Here is a 22193-nt window from a genome sequence, read left to right as displayed (position 1 = left end):
AATAATAATAATAATAATAATAATAATAATGTGACCTGACCAATGGAGAGTGAGGGTTTGCTACTCCCCAACAAGGCATGTGAAGGGCATATTTTTATTATTATTATTATAGCCACAGTATCATAGCAATATGCACAATTTTTACGCCACCTTATGCCACAGGTCTCTTACCAGTCACAGGCATGCCGCCGTCGTATTTGGGCACATCCCACACCAAAATGGCCCAGTCCTCTCCCACCGAAGTGATGCGCACGGATTCCGGAGGATCGGGGACGTCTGCCAAAGACATGGAGCAATGGGAGTAAGATGGGAGCAGTGAGACGGCGGGCCACCCAGGACTAAAAGTTTTGCCCCGCAATTGCAGCCGGCCAGGTTACTCACCCACCACCTTGATATTGAGGGTCGCTATGTCCTCCCCCACCGGATTGGTCACCTTGATGGTGTAGCTCCCTTCATCTGAGCGCTCGGCACTCTCTATCACGAAACTGCTCAGCTCGTTCCTCTCCTCAATACGGACCCGGCCTTCCTTCTCCGCAAAGACCTGAGGAGTATGGGAGAGCAGGCAATGATGAGTCAAGCATTGAAGTACGCATAACTTCCAATGAAAACAGGAACATCCTAAATACTACTACTACTAATAATAATAATAATAATAATAATATTTTTGACAATCATTTTTATGAATTTTCAATTACAATAATCCAATGGTAGCCACATTATAACAACGCCAAAACACAATGCAATTACAGTGGTACCTGTGGTTACATACACTTCAGGTTACATGCGCTTCAGGTTACAGACTCCGCTAACCCAGAAATAGTGCTTCAGGTTAAGAACTTTGCTTCAGGATGAGAACAGAAACTGTGCAGTCGCGGTGCGGTGGCGGCAGCAGGAGGCCCCATTAGCTAAAGTGGTGCTTCAGGTTAAGAACAGTTTCAGGTTAAGAATGGACCTCCGGAATGAATTAAGTACTTAACCCGAGGTACCACTGTACTAATCCCAAACATTCATATGCCAAATTGTATAATTTAGGTGGCCTCCCACATGCCAGAATTGATGGTTTGATAATTTACTTTGTTTCTGCATTCCAAGTTCTTATTCCTCTCAATTCCATTCCATTCCATTCAAAATAACAATCCCTTATATAACAGCTGCCATATTAACGACATCCATTCGTCTTGACGCATTAAACGATTTATAAACTTATAGGTGAAGCAATAGCCTTATTCCTCCTGTGTGTGACAATTATTCTGCCTGCGGTGTTCCTACCTGTCTTTGTAAAATGTTATGTCTATCTTTTTCCAGCCGATACTTCCATCATGCCTTGGGCAGAGCTAATATCAATAATAATAATAATAATAATAATACCCCCGCCCATCTGACTGAGTTGCCCCAGCCACTCTGAGCGGCTTCCAACTTATAGAAAAACGGAATAAAACATTGGAGGTTGTGCACTCTCCTTCCTTAGAGGTTTTTAAGCATAGGTAGAATAATAAATAATAAATATAATAAATTTGTATTTCTACTCTGCCCTTCCCGGTTCAGAAAACCGGGCTCAGGGCGGCTAACAACAAATTCAAAACACTTAATTGATGCAACAAAAAACAGCATAAAATACAGTATAAAAAGTGAATAACAATAAAATGAATGGCCATCTGTCATGGATGCTTTAGTTGAGATTCCTGTATCGCAGGGGGTTGGGCTAGAGGGCCCTTGGGATCCCTTCCAACTTCACAATTCTATGATTAAACATTTTAAAAAAACAGGGCTGATTTCAGATTTCTTCTAAAGATTGTAGATTGTATAGTTACTTAACTCCTTGGCTCAGTGGGTCCATACCCTACAACATTTATCCAGCGAAAATAGGGATGTCCTAAGGAAAAGCAGGACACTCTGGGATCATGGGCATAGCCAAGGTGGGGGCAGGGGAGCAGCTGCCCCCCATCAAATAAAACAATAGAACTAACTGACCAATCACATCAGTTCTGCCCGCCCCCCAACAGAAGTCCTGCCCGCCCTCCCATAACAAAAATCCTAGCTACACCCACGTCTGGGATCAAATCAGAAACAGGGACGGCTTCTGTAAATCCGGGACTGTCCCTGGAAAATAGGGACAACTGGAGTGTCTGAATAAGCTGCGCTGTGTAGAGTCGATACAGTGGTACCTTGGTTTACAACCACAATCCGTTCCGGAGGTCCGGTTGTAAACCAAAACAGGTTGTAACCCAAGGCACACTTTCGCCAATGGGCCCCCCCCCAATAGGTTGTAATCCAAAAAAAGGGACACGCACTTCCGGGTTTCACGTGGTTGTAATCCAAAATGGTTGTAAACCAAGGTACCACTGTCTATGTATATATCGTCAAAAGCAGAAACAAATCTTGAGCTCTCACGATGGAGCAAACTGACTTCTAAAACGTGCTCTTCCGAAAAAGAGCACATGTGGTTGGATCCAGACTAAGTTAGCTGAGATCAATGTGTGTGTGGGGGGGGGGGGGAATCAGTCCGGGTTTAAATGTGAAAATGAGCCAAGGCCCATCGATTTCATTGAGTTCTAAGGCTGCAATCCTAACTGTGTCTACCCAGAAGTAAGTTTCATTGAATGGGGTGTGCAATTCCACAGAATTTAGTGAGTCACGGTGGTTAGGATTGTGCTGTTAGTGCAACTAGCAAGGCACTAAGACGCAGTGGTGTGGCTATTCCTTAAAAAGGCTACCCTGGACCCAATGGTATGCAATTACTAGAATTTTTTTGGTAGGGGTTAAAATGTTCTTCTAAGTGTTCTTGCCTGACAGCCACAGCTGACTTCTGCTTTGGTGTTGTTTAAACCAGAGGTTCCCAAAGTGAGCAATACCATCCCCTACAGGGCAGAGGGGTCACCTATGGGGTGCCAAGGAGCAAGGGGGAACCAGAGGCATAAAGCTGATATCACTGGATGAAGTCCATCATTTTTGCTGAACGAATTGAGCTATATCATTTTATCTGGATTCTAAATAAATGTGGTATTAATCGTTACCATTTTGAATCTCATTGTATTATTATCTTGGGTTGTACAGTGGTACCTCAGGTTAAGAATTTAATTCGTTCTGGAGGTCCGTTCTTAACCTGAGACTGTTCTTAACCTGAAGCACCACTTTAGCCAATGGGGCCTCCCGCTGCCACTGCGCCGCCGCTGCCGTGCGATTTCTGTTCTCATCCTGAGGTAAAGTTCTTAACCTGAGGTACTATTTCTGGTTTAGCCGAGTCTGTAACCTGAAGCGTCTGTAACCTGAAGTGTCTGTAACCCAAGGTACCACTGTATTCCAAAGAATGCTTTTTATAGACTAGGGGCACTGGGGATGAGTATATGAAACCAAGGGGGCAGAACCCCCACACAAGTTTGGAAGGGGGCAGTGGGGAAACATCGCAGAACAACTAATGATGTGGAACACCATGCGGACACAGGACAGTCCAGTTTCAATCCGCCACTAATTCACTAGGATTGCATCAATGTTGTTGCTGGCATCTGTCTGCCTTGGGAGACAATGAAGGAGTGCCCCTTTGAGAGTGAAGTCAAAGTGTTGAAAGGTTGCCTCAAAGACATGCTATAGAATACCTGCTTAAAAAGTAAGTAGTAAAGTGTGCAAGTAGGACTAGACAAGTTCTTTTGCGGCCAGCTTGAGAGATTTCAGAGCTCCATCTGGTACGCAGGCTGAGACCCTACCTGCCCGCAGACTGTCTCGCCAGAGCAGTGCATGCTCTAGTTATCTTCCGCTTAGACTACTGCAATGCGCTTTATGTGGGGCTAGCTTTGAAGGTGACCTGGAAACTATAACTAATCCAGAATGTGGCAGCTAGACTGGTGACTGAGAGTGGCCTCCGAGACCACAACACACCTGTCCTGAAAGACCTACATTAGCTCCCAGTACATTTCCGAGAACAATTCAAAGTGTTGGTGCTGACCTTTAAAGCCCTAAACGGCTTCAGTCCTGTGTACCTGAAGGAGCATCTCCACCCCCATCGTTCAGCCCGGACACTGAGGTCCAGTTCTGAGGGCCTTCTGGTGGTTCCCTCCCTGCAAGAAGTGAGGTTACAGGGAACCAGGCAGACGGTCTTCTCGGTAGTGGCGCCCGCCCTGTGGAACGCCCTCCCACCAGATGTCAAGGAAATAAGCAACTCTCTGACTTTTAGAAGATATCTGAAGGCAGCCCTGTTTAGGGAAGTTTTTAATGTTTGATGTTTTATCGTGTTTTTAATATTCTGTTGGAAGCCGCCCACAGGGGCCGGGCCATACCTACCTCAGTACCCCTCATCCAGGTGGCCACAGGTGCTGGTTCCCCAGTGATGGACACATCCAAGCGCAGCTTGTTCCCAGCAACCACCACAAGGGTGTTTTCATTAGTCTTTCCGGAACAATCCAAGTGGATCTTGGGGGGCTCTGGAGAAACCAGAAATGACTTGAGGGGGGAAATGAGAGACAACCTCTTCTCCACACCACCACATTTAATACCTTAAATCAAGACCCACATTTTCCCCACAGCACAGCTATTCACTGCCTGCTGCCCCAGAAGGCCGCAAACAATTGGAAGTTGCCTTCTATGGGTTTTACTTCTTCGATTTTCCCCATTCCCTCCCTCATTTGTTTCTGAAAAATTGGGAAAATCAGGAAAACATAATTGAAATTTTTCCCTGTGTCCCGCCCTCCCCCCCCCCCGGGCTTTCACATCTCTACTCTCTCTTTCTTCTGTTTTTAAAATAATTTTTATTAAATTTTCCATTTTAACAATCCAATCAAATGACATTAAATATTCCAAATTATACAAATACATATCATATAGTCCGAATATTCTGCCAAATTATAAATTTGTATTGGGACTTCCCATGCTTCAAGTTCGGGGGGGGGGGTCTGATCTCTACTCTCTCTTTCTTAATGGATATTGAAAAAAATCCTCCGGCTTTCATACCCACCCACCCACAAAGGATGGCAGGGCCCATCCAGGACTCACCTTGCTTGGGGACATATTCAATCTTGATTTCTAGAGTGGGAAGAGAACAAATGGGGGAAATGAGAAACAGCCGTGAGTACCTCTGGCCAGCAATACCTGCTTCCTCCCTCCCACATTATTTTAGAATTAAAGTGCAGTGGGATTCCACACCAGCAGTGTCCCTGTGAGAAATGGGGACATCAAACTAACTGTGTCAGGATGCTGTCAGCGGCTACTGTCTGTAAAGATTGAAATCAAAAAGGAGAGTAAGAAACTTTTCATTGTCTTTATACTTTCCTGGGAGGTTTCCCAGGAAAGTATAAAGACAAGGAAAAGTTTATCATCATCCTTTTTGATTTCTGAAATATACTCAGAGTTGCAAGGTGATTTCATGCTCTTTATTCAGCTCATAGTGGTGAGGAGGAATGAATGAAAGTCCCCTCAAAGTATCTGCTTTATATACATTATTTACACAATGGGCTGCACATGATTGGCTAATTCCAGAATTCTACTGTAAGCCAATCAGGTTGTGGATTCACTTCTATCTGGAGCATGATTGGGTGGTTCCTGCCAACCAATCATACTGCTGCATTGTTCTAGGACCAATCAGACTGCTGCATTCTGAATCCTATTGTTCTAGGACCAATCAGACTGCTGCCTTTTGGATCCTATTGTTCTAGGACCAATCAGACTGCTGCAGTTTGGATCCTATTCAATTCAGTACATAACAATTTCAATCTTACAGAGGCTATAGAACCCAGCCTCAGGGGCAGAAGAAGGGGGGGCAATCCGCCCCGGGTGTCATCGCTGAGGGGGGTGACATTCGGCGCACCACCCACCCGCAACTCCCAAGCCTACCCCAAGCCGTTGGGTTAAGGGGTGGATCTGCGCCGCCTTGCCTAGCAGCCCTCCCTCCTTCGTTCTGACAGCTCAGGGGAGGCTTGGGAGTCATGGGCTCGCGGCGCACCACTGTCCCCCGCTCCAAGGCTGCTTTCTGAGGAGGGGGAAGCCTCCCCCGAGCTGTCAAAAGTAAGAAGGAAGGGAGGAAGGCTGCTGGCAAAGCAGCATGGCTCCCTCCCCCTTTGCCCAGGAAGCAGCCCACCATGGGCCGCTCACTCCACCCCCCATGGGCAGCTCGCTCTGCCCCCTAAGAGTGCTTCGCCCCCTGGGATGCTTGCCCCACCTCATGGCTCTGCCCCCAGGTGCATAGCATGTCCGCCGTTCCGGGTGCCAGAGAAGAAGAAGAAGCAGAGTTTGGATTTGATATCCCGCTTTATCACTACTCAAAGCAGCTAACATTCTCCTTTTCCTTCCTCCCCCACAGCAAACACTCTGTGAGGTGAGTGGGGCTGAGAGACTTCAGAGAAGTGTGACTGGCCCAAGGTCACCCAGCAGCTGCATGTGGAGGAGCGGGGAAGCGAACCTGGTTCACCATATTACGAGTCTACCGCTCTTAACCACTACACCACACTGGTTCCGCCTCTGCCTAGCCTCTTGGATAATGGCTTTGTCCCAAGTCAATCTCCGCCCCCCCCGTTCCTCTCACTTACTCATTTGTCACTTCTATGGGTGCTGAAACATGCCCTCTGTCTTTGAGCTCTTTGCTCTACTTCTTTTAAAGCTCGCTTGGTTCTGGGAGATGGAGAGTCTGGAATGCTTTCTAATGACAACATGTCAGCCGGGTGTTGTTCTGGCTCTCCCATGACTTCCCCAGCTTTCCCCCTCATCTGCCTCTGAGCAGAACCCCTGTTGTAAATCTACACAATGTCTTCCTCTTCCTCCTCTATGGAAGGGTCAGGATGAGGAGACGGTCTCCACCATTCCTTCTCCTCTGCCCAGTCCCTGACAAACGCCTCCTCACAGCGAGGGAAGATCCATAGGAGCTCAAGTCCCTGAGCATGTCATTGAGCAAGAAACATGGGTTCTGCAACAAGCGTGGAAACTGGTATGTTTCACCTCAGGGCAGAACCTCAAGGCCTTTTGTACACTGACCCAGGAAGTTGAGCTTGGCGGACAGAGAAAGAGCATATCCATCAGGGACGAAGGTGTAGTCTCCCTCATCCTCTGGCCTCACGTCATCGATGACCAGCTTGTGGAACCTGAGGGGTGAGAGCATGATTAGGGGCAAAGCAGGTGGAAGGGTGGAAGAGGCTTCTGATCGCAGTCACTGAGAAATGCCCTGTTCATAGCGGAAAGAGGAAGAAATCCCGACGAAAGGACAATGGATTTTAAAGTTAATGGACTAGGCGGAGATGGCAAAACGGACAGCAACAAAAACCCACCAAGAGATCCAAAAGATGAGAACTCTGTCGAAGAGTGGGGGTTCTTTTCAGGCCGTTTGAGAAAAAGCTGTGGCCAAATGAAAACGAAAGCAGGATTTGAATAAAAGGCAAGGGAAGGAGAATAAATAAATGATTGTAATGTTAGTTATAATTCAACAGAAAATAAATGGCCGTTATGGCAGCCGATAAAGGAATACAGTGGTACCTTGGTTTAAGAACAGCTTAGTTTATGAACAACTTGGATTAAGAACGCTACAAACCCAGAAGTAGGTGTTTTGGTTTGTGAACTTTGCCTTGGAAGCAGAACATGTTGAGTGTGTTCCATTTATAAACTGAGTCCCCCACTGCTATGGGAAAGCACACCTTGGTTTAAGAACGCTTTGGTTTAAGAATGAACTTCCAGAACAGATTAATTATTAATTAATTAATTCAGTGTTTGTAGGGGGGAGGGAGGCTCGGTTAATTTCATTGTACACTGATTGTACATTGACAATAAAGGTATTATTATTATTATTATTATTATTATTATTATTATTATTATTATTTCCCCTTCCTCTCAGGAAATCAGAACATTAACAATATTTTCAGCACCTGCTAAAAACATTTCTGTTTAGACAAGCCTACCTGGGTATGTAGAATATTGACACGTGCTTTAATCTGTTTTTTTAGCTCATTGTTGATTTTAACTCTTCTTTAAATTGTATGAAATAAATAATATTCCAGTGCAATACATTAGACCAGTGATTCCCAAACTCTGGTCTCCCACTGTTTTTGGACTACAACTCCCATCATCCCTAGCTAGCAGGACCCAGTGGTCAGGGATGATGGGAATTGTAGTCCAAAAACAGCAGGAGACCAGAGTTTGGGAAACATTGCATTAGACAGAGAAGTGATGGCTGGCTTAAGGCCTTCTCATGAGATCTGTGACAGGATTCGAAGCTGGATTTTACAGTCCAAATGTGATACTCTACCCACAACACCACAGAAGCGTCACCTCTGCTTACAAAAGCAAAATGGCGGCCGCCAATGGAGCCGCAGAGTCTGCAACTACCCCACATAACACGCTTGGCCCTCAGAGAATGCTGGCTTCCCTTTAGGCTCACCTGCCCTTGTGAGAGATGGTGATGCGTTTGCTGGGTCGGACCTCGACTCCGTTTTTGTACCATTTGCCGGTAACCTTCTCATCTGACACTTCACACTTGAAGACGGCCTGCTCCGCAGCTTTGACGGTAAGGTCAGCAATGCCCTGAAGAACCTCCAGCTGTTTGTCTGGGTGGCAAAAGAGAGAGAGATGAAGAGGACTGATCCCACAGCATCCCACGTGGGGGTGGAAGCCATCCAAATCTCTTTCGGAGGCTATCTACCCGCTGGTCCAACCAGTCCTCACAAACCTTCAACTATAAGGTCTGCCTCTGACTGGCCACCGTTGGTCATGATCATGTAGCGCCCAGCATCCTCCTTGGTGGCTTCGTTGATGATGAGAATGTGCTTTTTGCCATCCTTCTTGAAGCGGTACTTGAACGTCTCTTCACGGGTCAGCTCTACACCATCCTTCGACCTGGAGGCAGAAAGAGGAGACTAAGATAGAGAGGGGGCAAAGCTGGGAAGACAGTTGGTTGTTTGGTTGGTTGGTTGGTTGGTTGAAATGGGATTCTGTCAGGTTTGGTTTCTTTCCATTTCTCATTATTCCAGCCATCATAAGTTCAGTTCACCACAGTTCACCATCAGTTTGCAATTTATTTATTTTTTAAAGGTAAATCACCAGCATTTTAGTGTGCCTTACTCCATATATATGTTTAATGTCATTATCATCGATATCATCGATATGTGCCTTTCCCTAACACATGGATAGGCAAACTAAGGCCCGGGGGCTGGATGCGGCCCAATCGTCATTTTTTTCACAAATTTTATAAAACATAAAAATCACAAAAGACACACACACACAAAATGGATACAAAAAAGCAAAAAAACCACGTGTATAACTTCATTCCCTTATGTTCATGAAACTTACTTTCCCGACCTCCTCATGCCTCTCCTTACTGCATTCCATTCTCTAATTAATTCTCTTCAACAAATCCTTCCCTTAGTTTCTATTAAATTTTTAAGCTTTCTTTTCATATATACATAATAATTACAGCTAGCAACCCCTTAATTTCAGAAAAAACATCGTCTTAACATTCGGCAATAGCTGCAATTCGACCCAACATGGAAAGCTTCAACTTCGACCAGATTTCTAAGTCTCTTTTCACTTCTGTCCAACATTTTTCATAATTGTCTTTAAATAAATTCAAATTTTTAGCCGTCATGTTAATCCCCAAATATTTCACTTTCTTAACCACAGTTAAACCTGTCACATTCTGAAACCTCTCCCTTTCAATAGGTTTTAAAAGTTTCTCCAATGCCTTAGTTTTAGTTTTGTTCAATTTAAATCCTGCCACTTGACCAAATTCTTGAATTAGTTCTAAAGCCCTTTTTGTACTAGATTCTGGCTCTTGTTTTTTTTTTTTTTTTTATTAATATTTTTATTAAGGATTTTCTTGTTTTACAGAAGTGTAGTGCCTCGTATTTTTTTCTTCTTCTTCCATGTAACGTTTTTACAAATCCGTTTCATTTGTTGAGGCATTAGGGGGAGAAGAAAACAGAAAGAAAAAAGAAAGGGGGGGTGGGGAGAGGGAGGATGGATGGGGGTGGGGTCGGGTGGCGGTGTTTCTATTATGTTTAATGTATGTAGAGTTTGGTGTCAGCGTTGCTTGTGTTGTTCACTTGTGTTCCTTTGGTGGTGAGAGAGGTTGGGGTTGGCTTAGGGTGTGATTGTTTGCTTGTGATTGGCTGTGGTGATCTTTCATGTGTGAGTGAGGTGGGTGGGTGTTTTGGATCAGGTTAGCCATATTGATTTGTATGCTGTTGGTGGATTATTGTCATTGTCCTGTTGGGCTGTGTATGTGATAAAGGGGAGCCATACCGGGGTGAAGGCGTCTTCTTCTGTTTGTCCCCGTGTCAGTTTCAGTTTATTAGTTAATTTTTCTAGTAGGGCTGTTTCCCATACTATTTGGTACCATTGGTCCATGCTTACTCCTGACAGGTCTCTCCAGTGTCTGGTTATGATGTTTCTGGTTGCTGAGAGCAGGTGGGTTATAAGTTCTTTGTGGTGTAAATGGGCATTGTTGTCTTGGAAGATGTTTAGTAGGGCCAATTCTGGGGTGATGTCTATTACTTGCTTAGTTATTTTACATATTTCTTGTATGGCTGTTGTCCAGAATAGTTGAATTTTGGGACACTCCCACCACATGTGGAGGTATGTGCCTGAGGAGGTGCACCCTCTCCAGCATTTTGGTGAGGTTCCTGGGTGTATTAGCGCTAGTTTCCTTGGTGTTAGGTACCACCTGTAGGTGAGTTTCAGTGTGAGTTCTTTTCTTTTTGTTGATATGGATTTAAAGGGGGGTTTAGACCACATTCTGGTCCATTGAGTGGGGTTAATCTCATAGCCTATGTCATTCTCCCATTGTTTTTTGATTGTGTCTAGGGGATTTGCGGGATTTTGGAGTAGTATTTTGTATATTGAGGATACCGTCCCTTTACCATTTCCCTTTGTTGTTAGGAGGAGGTTTTCGAAGGTTGTCAGGGGCCTAGTTGCTGCTGATTTTACTGTTGGGTTGTTTAAGAAGGCATGTAGTTGGTGTTGTGTTAACCAGGTCATTTGGGTGTCTTCTAGTTTGTCTTGTATTTCTTGTGTTGACAAGGGTTTGTTATTTTTATAAAAGTCTATTAGGCGATATAAGCCTTTGGTTCGCCAGGTTTTTGTCTGGAGGTTTTGTGCTGCATGGTAGAATAATGGGTGGTACGCCAGGGGGATTAGTGGGGATGGGGTTGGGGATAGTTTGCCTATTTGTGTTTTCCATGCTTTGAGCATGGTCTGTGTGTACCTGTTAAGTGTTGTGGGAATTTTCTTTAGTTTGTTTGGGAGGAGTAGGTATGTTGTGGTGCAGGTGTTTTCAATTGTATCCCTCTCTAGGTGTACCCATTGTTTTGTCTCATCTTCTAGTATATATGGGATTATATGGCGTATTTGGTTGGCATTGTAATATGCTTCTATGTTGGGGATTCCCCATCCTCCTTCTGAGGTGGGGAGGTGCAGGTATTTGGGGCTTATTCTTGGTTTTTTATGTGAGAAGATGAAAGAGTGTAGTTTTCTCTGCCAACTGCGAAGTTGGGTTGAGGGGATCCAGATTGGGAGGGTTTGGAATAGGTAGGTTAGTTTTGGGAGTGTGATCATTTTGATCATGGCTATTTTGTCTGAGAGAGTGAAATTCGTGTTATTCCATCTCTTTAGGTCTTTGTTAATTTGTTGCCACAGGGGCTTGTAGTTGTGGAGGTACAGTTTATTGAGGTTTCTGGTTATTTGTACCCCTAGGTATCTGAACTTGGTGTGGCAAAGTTTTATTTTGGTGACCTTCGTGAGTTCTTTTTGGGTGTGAGGAGGGGTGTTGAAGCACATTGCTTCTGACTTTGTAAAATTTACCTGTAGGCCCGACACCATTGCAAATGTGTTGAGTTCTCTGATTAGGGAGGTTGCTGTGCTTATGGGGTCTGGTGTTGTGACCATTAGGTCATCTGCAAAGAGCCCTAATTTATAGGTTCTGCCTTTTATTTCCACTCCCTTGATGTCTGTGGCTGCTCGGATGCGGATTGCTAAGGGTTCCAGAGCCAGGATAAATAAGAAGGGAGACAGTGGGCATCCTTGTTTCGTGCCTCTTTGGATAGCTATAGTATTAGAATCCATATTGTTAGTTCTGCATTTTGCTGAGGCTTGGGAGTATATTTGTTTGAGGATTTGTAGGAAGTTGGGGCCAAATTTCATGTTAGTTAGTACTGCTAATATGTATTTCCACTCCAAGCAATCAAAGGCTTTGAGGATGTCTAGGGACATAATTGTCAATGGGAGTTTGGTTGCCTTGCTGTGTTCGATCAGGTTCAGTAGTTTCCTGATGGGGTCTGTTATATTGCGGCCAGGGACAAAACCAGTCTGGTCTGGGGCTATTAACTTGTGTAGGAAGATTTTTAGGCGGTTGGCCAAGATTGATGTGAATATCTTGTAGTCTTGGTTTATTAATGAGATTGGACGGTATGATTCTACTTTGAGGCTGTCTTTTAGTGGTTTTGGGATGGAGACTATTTTGGAGTGGGTCCAGGTTTTGGGGATGGGGGCCCCTTTTATGATGTCGTTGAATAGGCGGGTCATGTAGGGCATCAAGGGTTCTTTGAATTTCCTATAGAATTCTGCTGTGAAGCCATCTGGGCCTGGGGCTTTGTGTGGTTTCAGGTTTTTGAGGACCACATCTATTTCCTCTGGGGTGATAGGGCTGTCCATGAATTCCTGTTCCTCATCAGTTAGGGTAGGCATGGTCAGTCCTGCTAGAAATGTTCTGATTTCCTTCTCTGGTGGGTTATGGGAGGTGTATAGGTTGGAGTAGAATTCTGCAAATTCTGAGGTTATTTCTTCGGGGGAGAATGTTATGTTGCCGTCTTTTTTGGTGATGCAGTGTATTCTTGTTTTGAGTGCTTTTTTCCTACATCTATTTGCTAGTAATCTGGAGTTTTTCCCTCCATATTCGTAGAAACGTTGTTTAGAGTATAGAATGTTGATCATTGTTTTGTTAATTTCTAGGGAGTCTAGTTCTCTCCTTTTTTGTTCTATAAGTTTGAGGAGTTTTTTAGATCCTGTTTGTTTGTAGCGTGATGAGAGGGCTGTGATGTCTTGTTCTATTTTGCTAATTTTTGAGGAGGTTTGTTTTTTAAGGAATGTTTTCTCTTTTATGCAAGCTCCTCTGGTGACCGCTTTCATTGCGTCCCATAGGAGGGGGGTTGTTATATTGTTTACATCGTTTTCCTTGAAGTAGTTTTGGAGGGTTTTTGTGAGGCTCTCTCTAATTTGTTTGTTTGTAGTTAGGATGGGACTGAAGGACCATGATGGGGTGGTTTGTGTTCCTTCTCCTATTTTAACGATGACTTCTACTGGGGCGTGATCTGTGATTTTAATGTTACCTATGTTTGTTGATTCCACTGAGGGGATCAGACCCTGTGTGAGTAGAATGCTGTCCAGTCTGGACACTGTATCATGGCGTCCTGATTGGAATGTATGGCTGATGTCTCCCGGGTTTTGCTCACCCCAAATGTCGTAGAGACCCCTGTTTTTTAGCATTTTTAGTAACTTGTAAGAGTTCCTAGTTGTTGGGGGTTTCCTTTGGAGGAAGGTTGCCCATGGGGTTGTGGGGTGGATATCTTTCAGGGATAAACCTTTCATATTTAGATTGAGGTCCCCTCCTAGGATTGCTTCCCCTTCAGAGAAGGAGAGGAATTTGTTTAGTGTCTTCTGGAAGAATTCTAATTGTTTCGTGTTTGGGGCATATATGGAGCCGATTGTCAGTTTGATTTTGCCATCTAGTGTCCCTTTAGCGAAAATGAATCTGCCTTTTTTGTCCTTGAGGACTGTTGTGGCAGTGAAGTTCAGGTCTCTACTGAGTATTATGGCTACACCACGAGCTTTCCCTGAGCCTTGTGCGACCCACTGCTGACTGAAGCGGGGGTCGCTCAGGAGTTTGCTGCCTTTGGGTGGGTTGTGTATTTCTTGTAGGAAGGTGATGTGTGGTTTCATGGTGTTTATGTATGAGGTGATGCGTTTTCTTTTGATGGGGTTTCCCAGCCCCCTCACATTTAATGTAATTGCTTTTAGGTTAGCCATCTTGCTTATCTATTATGTGGGGCGATTCCCTGCCAACCCGTTCGGGTTGTCTTGTGTCTCTCTCTTCGTGTTGTTTAAAGAACCAGTGGGGTTGCGCTGACCTAGGGTGTGGTGGGTGGGGGGCTAGTGGGAGTAGAGTGAGATTTGGGTTAAAGAGTAGGGGGTAAGTTGTAGGGAGTTTCCTATATGTAGTCATATAGGTGTTTGTTTGGGGTATTTTGGGCCATCTGGCATTTAGCCGGTTGGTCCTAGGTCTCAGCTGGTGTGGAAGGCCATGTTCAAGGACAGGCCATCCCCCCTGTTGTCTACGATAGGGGGTGATCAGCGAGACAGTGTGAAGTGACTTTGTAACGTCGCTGTCAGGTATAAGGTTCGTAAGCAATGTTGCCAATGTTATAAGCAACATTGTTGGTGTGTTGGGGTGGGGATGTGGGTGCTGGTACGCTCTGGTGCCACCATATTGCTGGTTGGGTATCAGATTTTAGCCTGATTGTGGGTTGTGTTATTAAGGTTGGAGTTGTTTTTCCTTAGTATGGAGTATGAGGATGTTGAAGGTGTGGGTGATGGGGAATGTGGTTGAGGTCGTCTGGACTGGTGTTGGGGTGGGGGTTTCTGTGGGGGTGCGGGGCTGGGGGGGATGTTGATGGTGTTAACTAAATCTATGTTTTGGGGGGGGAGAGAGAGGGGGAAAGGGGGGGGAGAAATCACCAGTCCTTCGGTTTGTGGGTTTTTTTTTCCTAGTTGCTTCATTCAGCTGCAGTTGTTGTTGTTGTTGTTGTTGTTGTTGTTGTTGTTGTTGTTGTAGGGTTGTCCATCTGCGATTAATTGGTTTGGTTAATCTTGGTCTGGTTTCTTGTGTCGTATGGCCGGCGGGACGGTTCTGAGCGTTGTGCTTGCCTGTATTGGTTTGCGTTGTTCTGCCGCTTCTGTTGTTTCTTTTTGCTCTGTACCGTCGTCCAGTTGCTTGCTGTTGTTTCCTCGTGGTTGGGGCTGTCACTTGGTGGGTTTGTCGGTTGCCATTCCGGTGGGAGGTCAAGTTCAAGGTTCTTTAGTAGTTGCAGGGCCTCAGGTATGTTGGTAACCATGTGTTGTGTTGTATTGGTTGTTACAATGAGACGGAAGGGGAAGCCCCATCGGTATTTGATCCCTGCTTGTTGGAGACGCTGGGTGCATGGGCGCAGGCTTTTCCTCCGGTTTAGAGTATCCTGAGATAGGTCCTGTAGGGCCAGAATGGGGGTTTCTCCATATCGAAGGTTGGTTGAGTTTCTGAGGTTGTTCCATACCTCTTCCTTCTTTTTGTAGCGCGTGAAGCATACAATGATGTCTCTTGGGGGGGCGCTGAGTTTTGGCATAGGTTTTAGGGCTCTGTGAGCCCTCTCCAAGTCATCTGCCTCAAGTTTCAGGCCTGGGATTGTGTTTTTCAGCCAGCGTATAATTAGGTCTGTTGGGCTTTTCTCCTCTGCTTTTTCAGGAAAGTTGCGGAAGCGGATGTTACAGCGTCTATTGTGATCTTCAAGGTCGGCTTGCTTAATTTTCATCTCTCTGTGTTCTGCTTCCATTTGGTTTACCAGTTCGTCCAGTTTCTTGTTCACACGTGCGTTCTCCTCCCGGTATTGCTCTATTATTTTTTCTTGCATTTGGTTTTTGTTCTCTAGAGCTTCCACTTTGGAGGTTAGATTGTTGATTAGTACCTGCATGGGAGCCATTGTGGCCTTCAGTGTTTCTTCTAATCTTGCTTCCATTTCCCTCAGATCTCGTTTCGTTATTGGGTGGTCATCATCTTGAAGGGGAGTGGCCATCTTAGCATTGTTTGCCATCTCCCTGGTTGGTGTCATCTCAGTCTCCCTGATAGTTTTGGTTTGAGGTTGGCTTGGCGTCCACTTGGGGTAGGGCGTGTGGTGGTTAGGAGTTGTGCCAGTGGTGATTCCGGGGTATTGTTGGGTTGTTGAGCTGATCAGGCTTTGTTGGCTGGTGGCTTTTACAGAGCGTTTGGATTAGGCGGTCATTTGTGTCACTTCTAGCCTGTGTTTTAAGAACTTCTCTTGGGTTTTCTGTAGTTGCCTCAGCGGTGCCGCCGAGGCTGGGGGGGAGGGCAGGTAAGCAGAGGTGGGTAGACTAACGGACAGACAGTTCATATAAAGGGAGGGGGGTTAGCAGGTAGAGATGCAAGAGATTAGAGGGGTGGGGCCAGGGGGAATATGTGTTTAGGAGGGGGTTGTATATACCCAAAAGGGGTACTGGGGTCCACTTAAGGTGGAAATTGGGGTTGGGAGTGCGCTTAGAAACAGAGACAGACAAATAGGCTATATGTAAAGGGTGGAGGGAGAAAAGGGAAGAAGAAGAAGAAGAAAGAGAGAAGAAGGGGGGAGGCGGGGGGAGAGGGGAGATTGGAGTAAGAGAGAAGAGAGAGAGAGAGACAAAAAGAGTTGAAAGAGAGGAGAGATGGTACAGTAATATCAGAGGTATTAGATTGCAGCAGTAGTTTTAGCTATAGTATGAGGGGGCAAATTATGATAGGGTGATATGAATGTGTTTATGTGTTTCCTTTAGGGGAAGGGGGGGATAGAGAGAGGGTGGAGGGAGAGAGAATGAGAGGAGGAGGGGGAAGGGTGGGGGAGGGAAGGAGAAGAAAAGAGAGGGGGAGAGGGGAGGAGGGAGGGAGGGTGAGCTGCTGCAATGGTATGGGGGAAAGTCTTATTTTAAAAGAGGGGGTGGGGGGAAAGGGCTCCCCTCTCAAAAACAAACTGACGGACAGGCTAAAAAAGGGGGGGGGGTTGATTTTAAAAAATAAAAGGGATAGAGAAAAAAAAATTGGGGATGGAAAATGAAAGGTGGGATAAGGGGAAAAAATGAGGAGGGGTGAAGAGAGAGAGGGGAGAGCAAAAAGGGAGAGAAAAATAAAAGGGGGGAGTTGAGGGGGAGAGTATCAGTAACAATAGCAGTGATCTAGAGGAAATTTTTGTTTTAAAAGAGAGTGGTGGTCGTAGCTGGGGGCGAAAGATTCCCCCCTCAAGAACAAGCCAACAAATAGACAAGAACGGGCTTTAAAAAGAGAGAGGGGAAAAAATGTGTGGTTTTAAAAAAATAAAAATAAAAAAAAATAAAATAGATAATAATATTTCCTCCTAATTATTGTTATTATTTTTTATTTGTAAAAAAGTAATTAAAAATGTACAGGTAAAAGATAAAAATGAGAATTAAAGGTAAAAAAAAGGGGGTTGTCTTTAGATAGATAGATAGATAGAGCTTTTTATTTAAAAAAGAAAATAAAAATGAGTAAAGTATAGGTAAAAGAGGATAGGTAAAAGAGAGTGGAAAGTCTGGGGCGAAGTGGCAGTCCCAGGAAATGGCCTGTGATGGTTCAGGGCTGTTTTCTGGGTACTGCCATTTTAATTCTTAAGAGGGGAGTTTGAGGTGAAAATAAAATGAGGTTTAAATTGAGGGGGTGTGTGTGTGGAAAAGTGTGTCTTTAAATAGTGTGTAGAAAAGATAGAAATAAAAATAAAGATTCAAATAAAGGGTGGCTGCAGCAGCAGTGGCCCCTCTTTTAAAAAGAAAAATGATAAAAGTAGGTATATGGGGGGGGGAATAAAAAAGGATTTCTTTTTAAAAAAGGGGGAGAGGGGTAGGAAGGGGTTAAAAAAGGGTTTTGTTTGTTGGTTGTTGTTTTTTATAGAAAAAAGGAGAAAAGAAGGGGGTAGTTTCTTCCTTTCTGTGATCTCCTTTGTCATGCGGCTTTGCATGGAGGGGTAAGCTCTGGTCGGCTCAGCCACGTGTTTTTTCGCAGCGTCCTTTGCCTTCCCGTGTTCACCTACCTCCCCTCTTCCTTGTCGGCAAAGCTAGGGCTCCTCTTTCTTTCTTTCTTTCTTTCTTTCTTTCTTTCTTTCTTTCTTTCTTTCTTTCTTTTTTTCCCTTCTTCCTTCCCCCTTCTCTTTTTCTCCCTCTCTGCGTTAGCTCCACTGTCTTCCTGGATTTGGAGCTCCTCTCGGCTGTTGGGGGGGGGTCGGGTGCCTTTCCGGCTCAATCAAGGTCGTGGGGGGTGTTTTGGCTCCCTTGAAAGACGCCCCGGGCACACCCTGTTCCTCTCCGTTGGCAGTGTTGGCAGCAGCAGACCTGGGAGCCCAGGAATCGGCCAGACAGAGCCTTTCACTCTGGCTGGCTTCAGGAGCTCTTTTCTGCTGCTGCAGCCGCCATGCTGCCTCCGGAAGTCCAGATTCTGGCTCTTGTAAAGTAAATACCAAATCATCTGCAAATGCTCTCAATTTATATTGTTTATCGGGTTATATCGCTTCTCGGCCCAATCGTCTTCTCAATCCAGCCCGTGGACAGTCCGGGAATCAGCGTGTTTTTACATCAGTAGAATGTGTGCTTTTATTTAAAATGCATCTCTGGGTTATTTGTGGGGCATAGGAATTTGTTCATCATTATTTTTCCAAAATATAGTCCGCCCCCCCACAAGGTTTGAGGGACAGTGGACTGGCCCCCTGCTGAAAAAGTTTGCTGACCCCTGCCCTAACATATACTTTCTCTTTTCTTGTTGGAAAACTGCACCACAAAAAGTCGGAGAAGGGTGAATTTCGAAGGATAGGCTGCTTTTGATTCACATATTGTTTCAGGAACCGAGGCAGGTCTCACATTAAAATGTGAACTGAACTGAATTGCTCCTTTGTGCCTAATAATATCTAGACACGCTAAATGGGAAGGGAAGGAAAAGGGTGGGGGGGAATAAGTCTGCCTTGAACATGGGACAAAAATCTGCACCAAATTCAGTGTCGTGCTTGTGTGTGTATAGAAAAGCCTTAGAAAGGAGGAAATTTGTCCTGCAACCAAAAGTCTCCTCCAAAGGCACTGCCTCTTGCAGAGAGGCACCTTCAATATATTTTGTGTGCAAACGATACATCCATTGAAACATATGATGCTTCCTTTTTTATATATATATATATAATTTTTATTAAATTTTTGGCTTCACAATTTAAAGTACTCATTTTTTATATCCTTAAGATATCAGTGACTTCCCTTCTTCTCTTTCCATGGTTCATTTTACATATCATAAATCCCTGCATATTTTACAGAAACTATACCGTTCAGCATTCCATTATTATTGCATCCATTTATCTTAATGCTGCCGGCGTTTACAGCTGTACACAGTTATTTCCCATACACTGTGGTACCTCTGGTTACGAACTTAATTCATTCCAGAGGTCCATTCTTAACCTGAAACCATTCTTAACCTGAGGTACCACTTTAGCTAATAAACGTTTTCTAATAATAATAATAATAATAATAAATAAAAAAACAACGTTTTCCAATCTTCTCTAAAAGTATGTTCTTCTTGTTCTCTTATTCTATATGTTAAGTCTGTAAGGTGCGCATATTCTGTCAACTTAAGTCGGCATTCTTTGGTTGGGACCTCGCTCCTTTTCCATTTTGGGGCTAACATATGATGCTTCCTGATACCGGTACAAGCATCTAGTCCAGGGAGGTCCAACTTTTCACACTATGTGGGCCACAAGAGTACTTCAACACAGAACCCACGGTCCGGTCTGCACACTGACCTATGGCACAGGGAGTGGAGAGTGAGGCCAAAATTTGACACCTCCCCCCAGCCCTCCTGCTGCCTTCTCAAAGATAAGTAGGCTTTGGGAAGGAGGCGTGAGGCTCTGGCAGCGTCCTAGAGCCCTCCCACCTCCTTCTCAAATCAGGGAAAACACTAACTAGGCTTTGGGAAGAAGGCAGGAGGACTCTAGAACCCTGTCAGAGCCCTCACACCAAATAGGTGCCAATAGGACCACCACAATCTAGTCATCTATTGTGACAGACAGCAACTTGCCAGGGCCTTTCACCTTGCCTGACCATTTTAACAGGAGATCTCTGGGATTGAACTCAGGACCCTCTGCAAGCATCGCACATGTGAGAAGGTTCAAGAGGCAGCTCTACGGAAGCCAGGTCTGGAGTGGGAGGGGGTTGTTCGGATGACTGTCTGTGTGTGTGGTTTGGGAGCTGCACAGCCAGGGAAAAAACAATGCTATCCAGGGTTGTAAAGACTGCAGAGAGAATAATTGGGTGCACTCTTCCCACCTTAGATCAAATCTATGCTGCCAGGTGCCATAAGAAAGCGGCAGAGATAGCGCAGGATAGTGCGCACCCCGGAAATTATCTCTTTCAGCTTCTGCCTTCTGGAAGAAGGTATAGGGTTATAAAGGCCAGGACCAGCCGCCTGAGGAACAGTTTCTACGCAAATGCAATTCTGGTCCTAAACGCAGCATAAGGGGTCTCTATACTATAGTGTATTTTAAAATGGGGTTTCAGAGTTTTTAGGGGTTGCTGAATGTTTTATGAAGTTTTGTAGTAGTTTTATGTAGTTTTTCAATTTCATTGTGCTGCACGGGACAATGACAATAAAGATATTGTATATCGTATATATCGTATGACAACGGTCTGGGCAGGGGAAGTATGGGCAGGGAACTTACCATATCACCTGGGCTCCTTCCTCAGACACTTCCACTTCCATCTCCACCTTGTCCCCAACGAACACTTGCTGGTCATCCAGGGCACCCACAATCAGGACAGGTGGCTCTAGGGACAGACAGACAGAATGGCAAGGGCACAGCTCCAGGGCCAGCATCAGGTGGTCCCAAACAAACCTCTCCATCCCATCCCCTCTACCTGCCCCCAGCCACCTTGGCATCTCCCTAACTCTGCTAAGTTTGTCGTTTTCTGCATTTGCAGCATGAAGTGATCTCTCTGGGGGAATTTGTATATCACTTTCATTGTAAAAAAAAACCCTCTAAGTTGTGTGTGTTTGGTATTATTTTTGCTGGCATCCATCCTTCTCGAGAGACAGTGGAATGCACCTGGAGAATCACAGCACCAGCTGTGGCTGGAGAAGTGTACAGGAACCCACATGTTTGCATGTTCTCTGTCCATCTCTCAGCACATGTTGTGCAGGGGTTGTTGGTATCTGTCTGTATCGAGAAAAAACGGAATGTGCTTCTGGGAGCAAAGTCAAACTGCTGAGCTAGCAACACCCAAGGGGCGCAAGCCTGGGCAGGGTGTATGGAGGTCCTGGGCTGACCAGAAGACAAGACCCCCTCTCTCGGCCTCGCTGATGTGGTCCAAAGGAAAGCAGAGCAATACACTTGGCACCAGCTTGGCTGCAGGAATTGCAGGAAGGAGGCATACGAGGTGCCGTCTTAGGGACTCGTTTAGAGTTTACTCTTTAGACTTCTCTTCTCCTAAAGATGTCCCATAAGGCAGTGGGTATGAATTGTTCCTCAGAGTTTATTCCCAAAGCCTTCCTCATGAACAGAGGTTCAGGATCAGTGTTTTCCTTCTCCTAGATGTGCTACCTTCCCAGTTGGACGACCCCAATCTGCCCCTCATTCGCCTCCAAAGCTCCTGCAGAAACCACCTTCTTGACTGTTGAATCCGGTCTCACCCGCTCAATCCGTGGGAGTCTGTCTTTGCATGCAGAGGGACTCCCTAACTCATGGAGGGTTTGGAATAATCCATCCTCTCACCCTCACCTGGTTTAGCCGGCCAGTCGAAGCCATTCCCAGGATGTGGCTGCTGTCACTGGCAGCTTCTCAGAGCCACAGATGAGAGCCGAGCGCAGGGGCAGAGAGGGTACCATCGGTCGACAAACTACCCAGAAGGAGCGCAACATGTTCCCCAACTGAGATACTGTCCCTCCCTTTACACACACACTCTCTCTCTCTTCTTCCATCACCCTCACCTTTAACAAAGACCTCCGTGAAGCACCTCTCTTCTCCGCAAACGCATTCATAGGCTGCGTCGTCAGCCAACGTGGTCTTAGTGATGGTCAGGATGCGTTTCTTGCCCACGTTCTCAAAGATATATCTGCCCACGGAGAAGAGACGCCACGTCACAACTGAGAAAGACTAATCCAGAGTCCGTCTGTCTATCCGTCCGTCCATCTCAGCAGCTGTTTTCCCATTTTCCCCACCCAACAGAACCCAACTCTGCTCTTAGAGAATGCCAAAAGCACCATTGGTTATCCATCCACATTCAGACTCACTTTCCACTGGGCTTGATCACTTGGCCGTTCTTCATCCATTTGATAACAAGGTCTGGGTCGCTCAGCTCCACATACATCTTGATCTTGTGCCCTTTGTCAACTTGGTAGGCTGGGTCCAGTTTTTTGATAAAGGCTGCAAAAGAGACGGGGAGAGGACTACTAAAAATGCCTT

General features: G+C 45.3%; 1 protein-coding gene across 4 annotated transcripts in view; it reads right to left on the bottom strand.

Moving 5' to 3' along the window:
* The window catches only part of MYBPC2 (myosin binding protein C2), an 80514-nt gene that overhangs the window by 22389 nt on the left and 35932 nt on the right, over nt 1-22193 (bottom strand). For all 4 annotated transcript variants that reach the window (XM_083709095.1, XM_083709096.1, XM_083709097.1 and 1 more), the window contains exons 10-19: nt 22022-22154; nt 21719-21843; nt 20454-20559; nt 8636-8802; nt 8348-8513; nt 6955-7061; nt 4984-5013; nt 4276-4415; nt 382-541; nt 172-276 (exon numbers count right to left, since the gene is read on the bottom strand). In XM_083709095.1, coding sequence (XP_083565221.1) covers nt 172-276; nt 382-541; nt 4276-4415; nt 4984-5013; nt 6955-7061; nt 8348-8513; nt 8636-8802; nt 20454-20559; nt 21719-21843; nt 22022-22154 — 1239 coding nt within the window. The remainder of the gene's footprint in view (nt 1-171; nt 277-381; nt 542-4275; nt 4416-4983; nt 5014-6954; nt 7062-8347; nt 8514-8635; nt 8803-20453; nt 20560-21718; nt 21844-22021; nt 22155-22193) is intronic.

The sequence above is a fragment of the Podarcis gaigeae genome, assembly GCF_964106915.1.
Source record: "Podarcis gaigeae genome assembly, chromosome: 13".
Classification (NCBI taxonomy): Eukaryota; Metazoa; Chordata; class Lepidosauria; order Squamata; family Lacertidae; genus Podarcis; species Podarcis gaigeae.
This window is presented reverse-complemented; position numbering and strand designations above follow the sequence as displayed.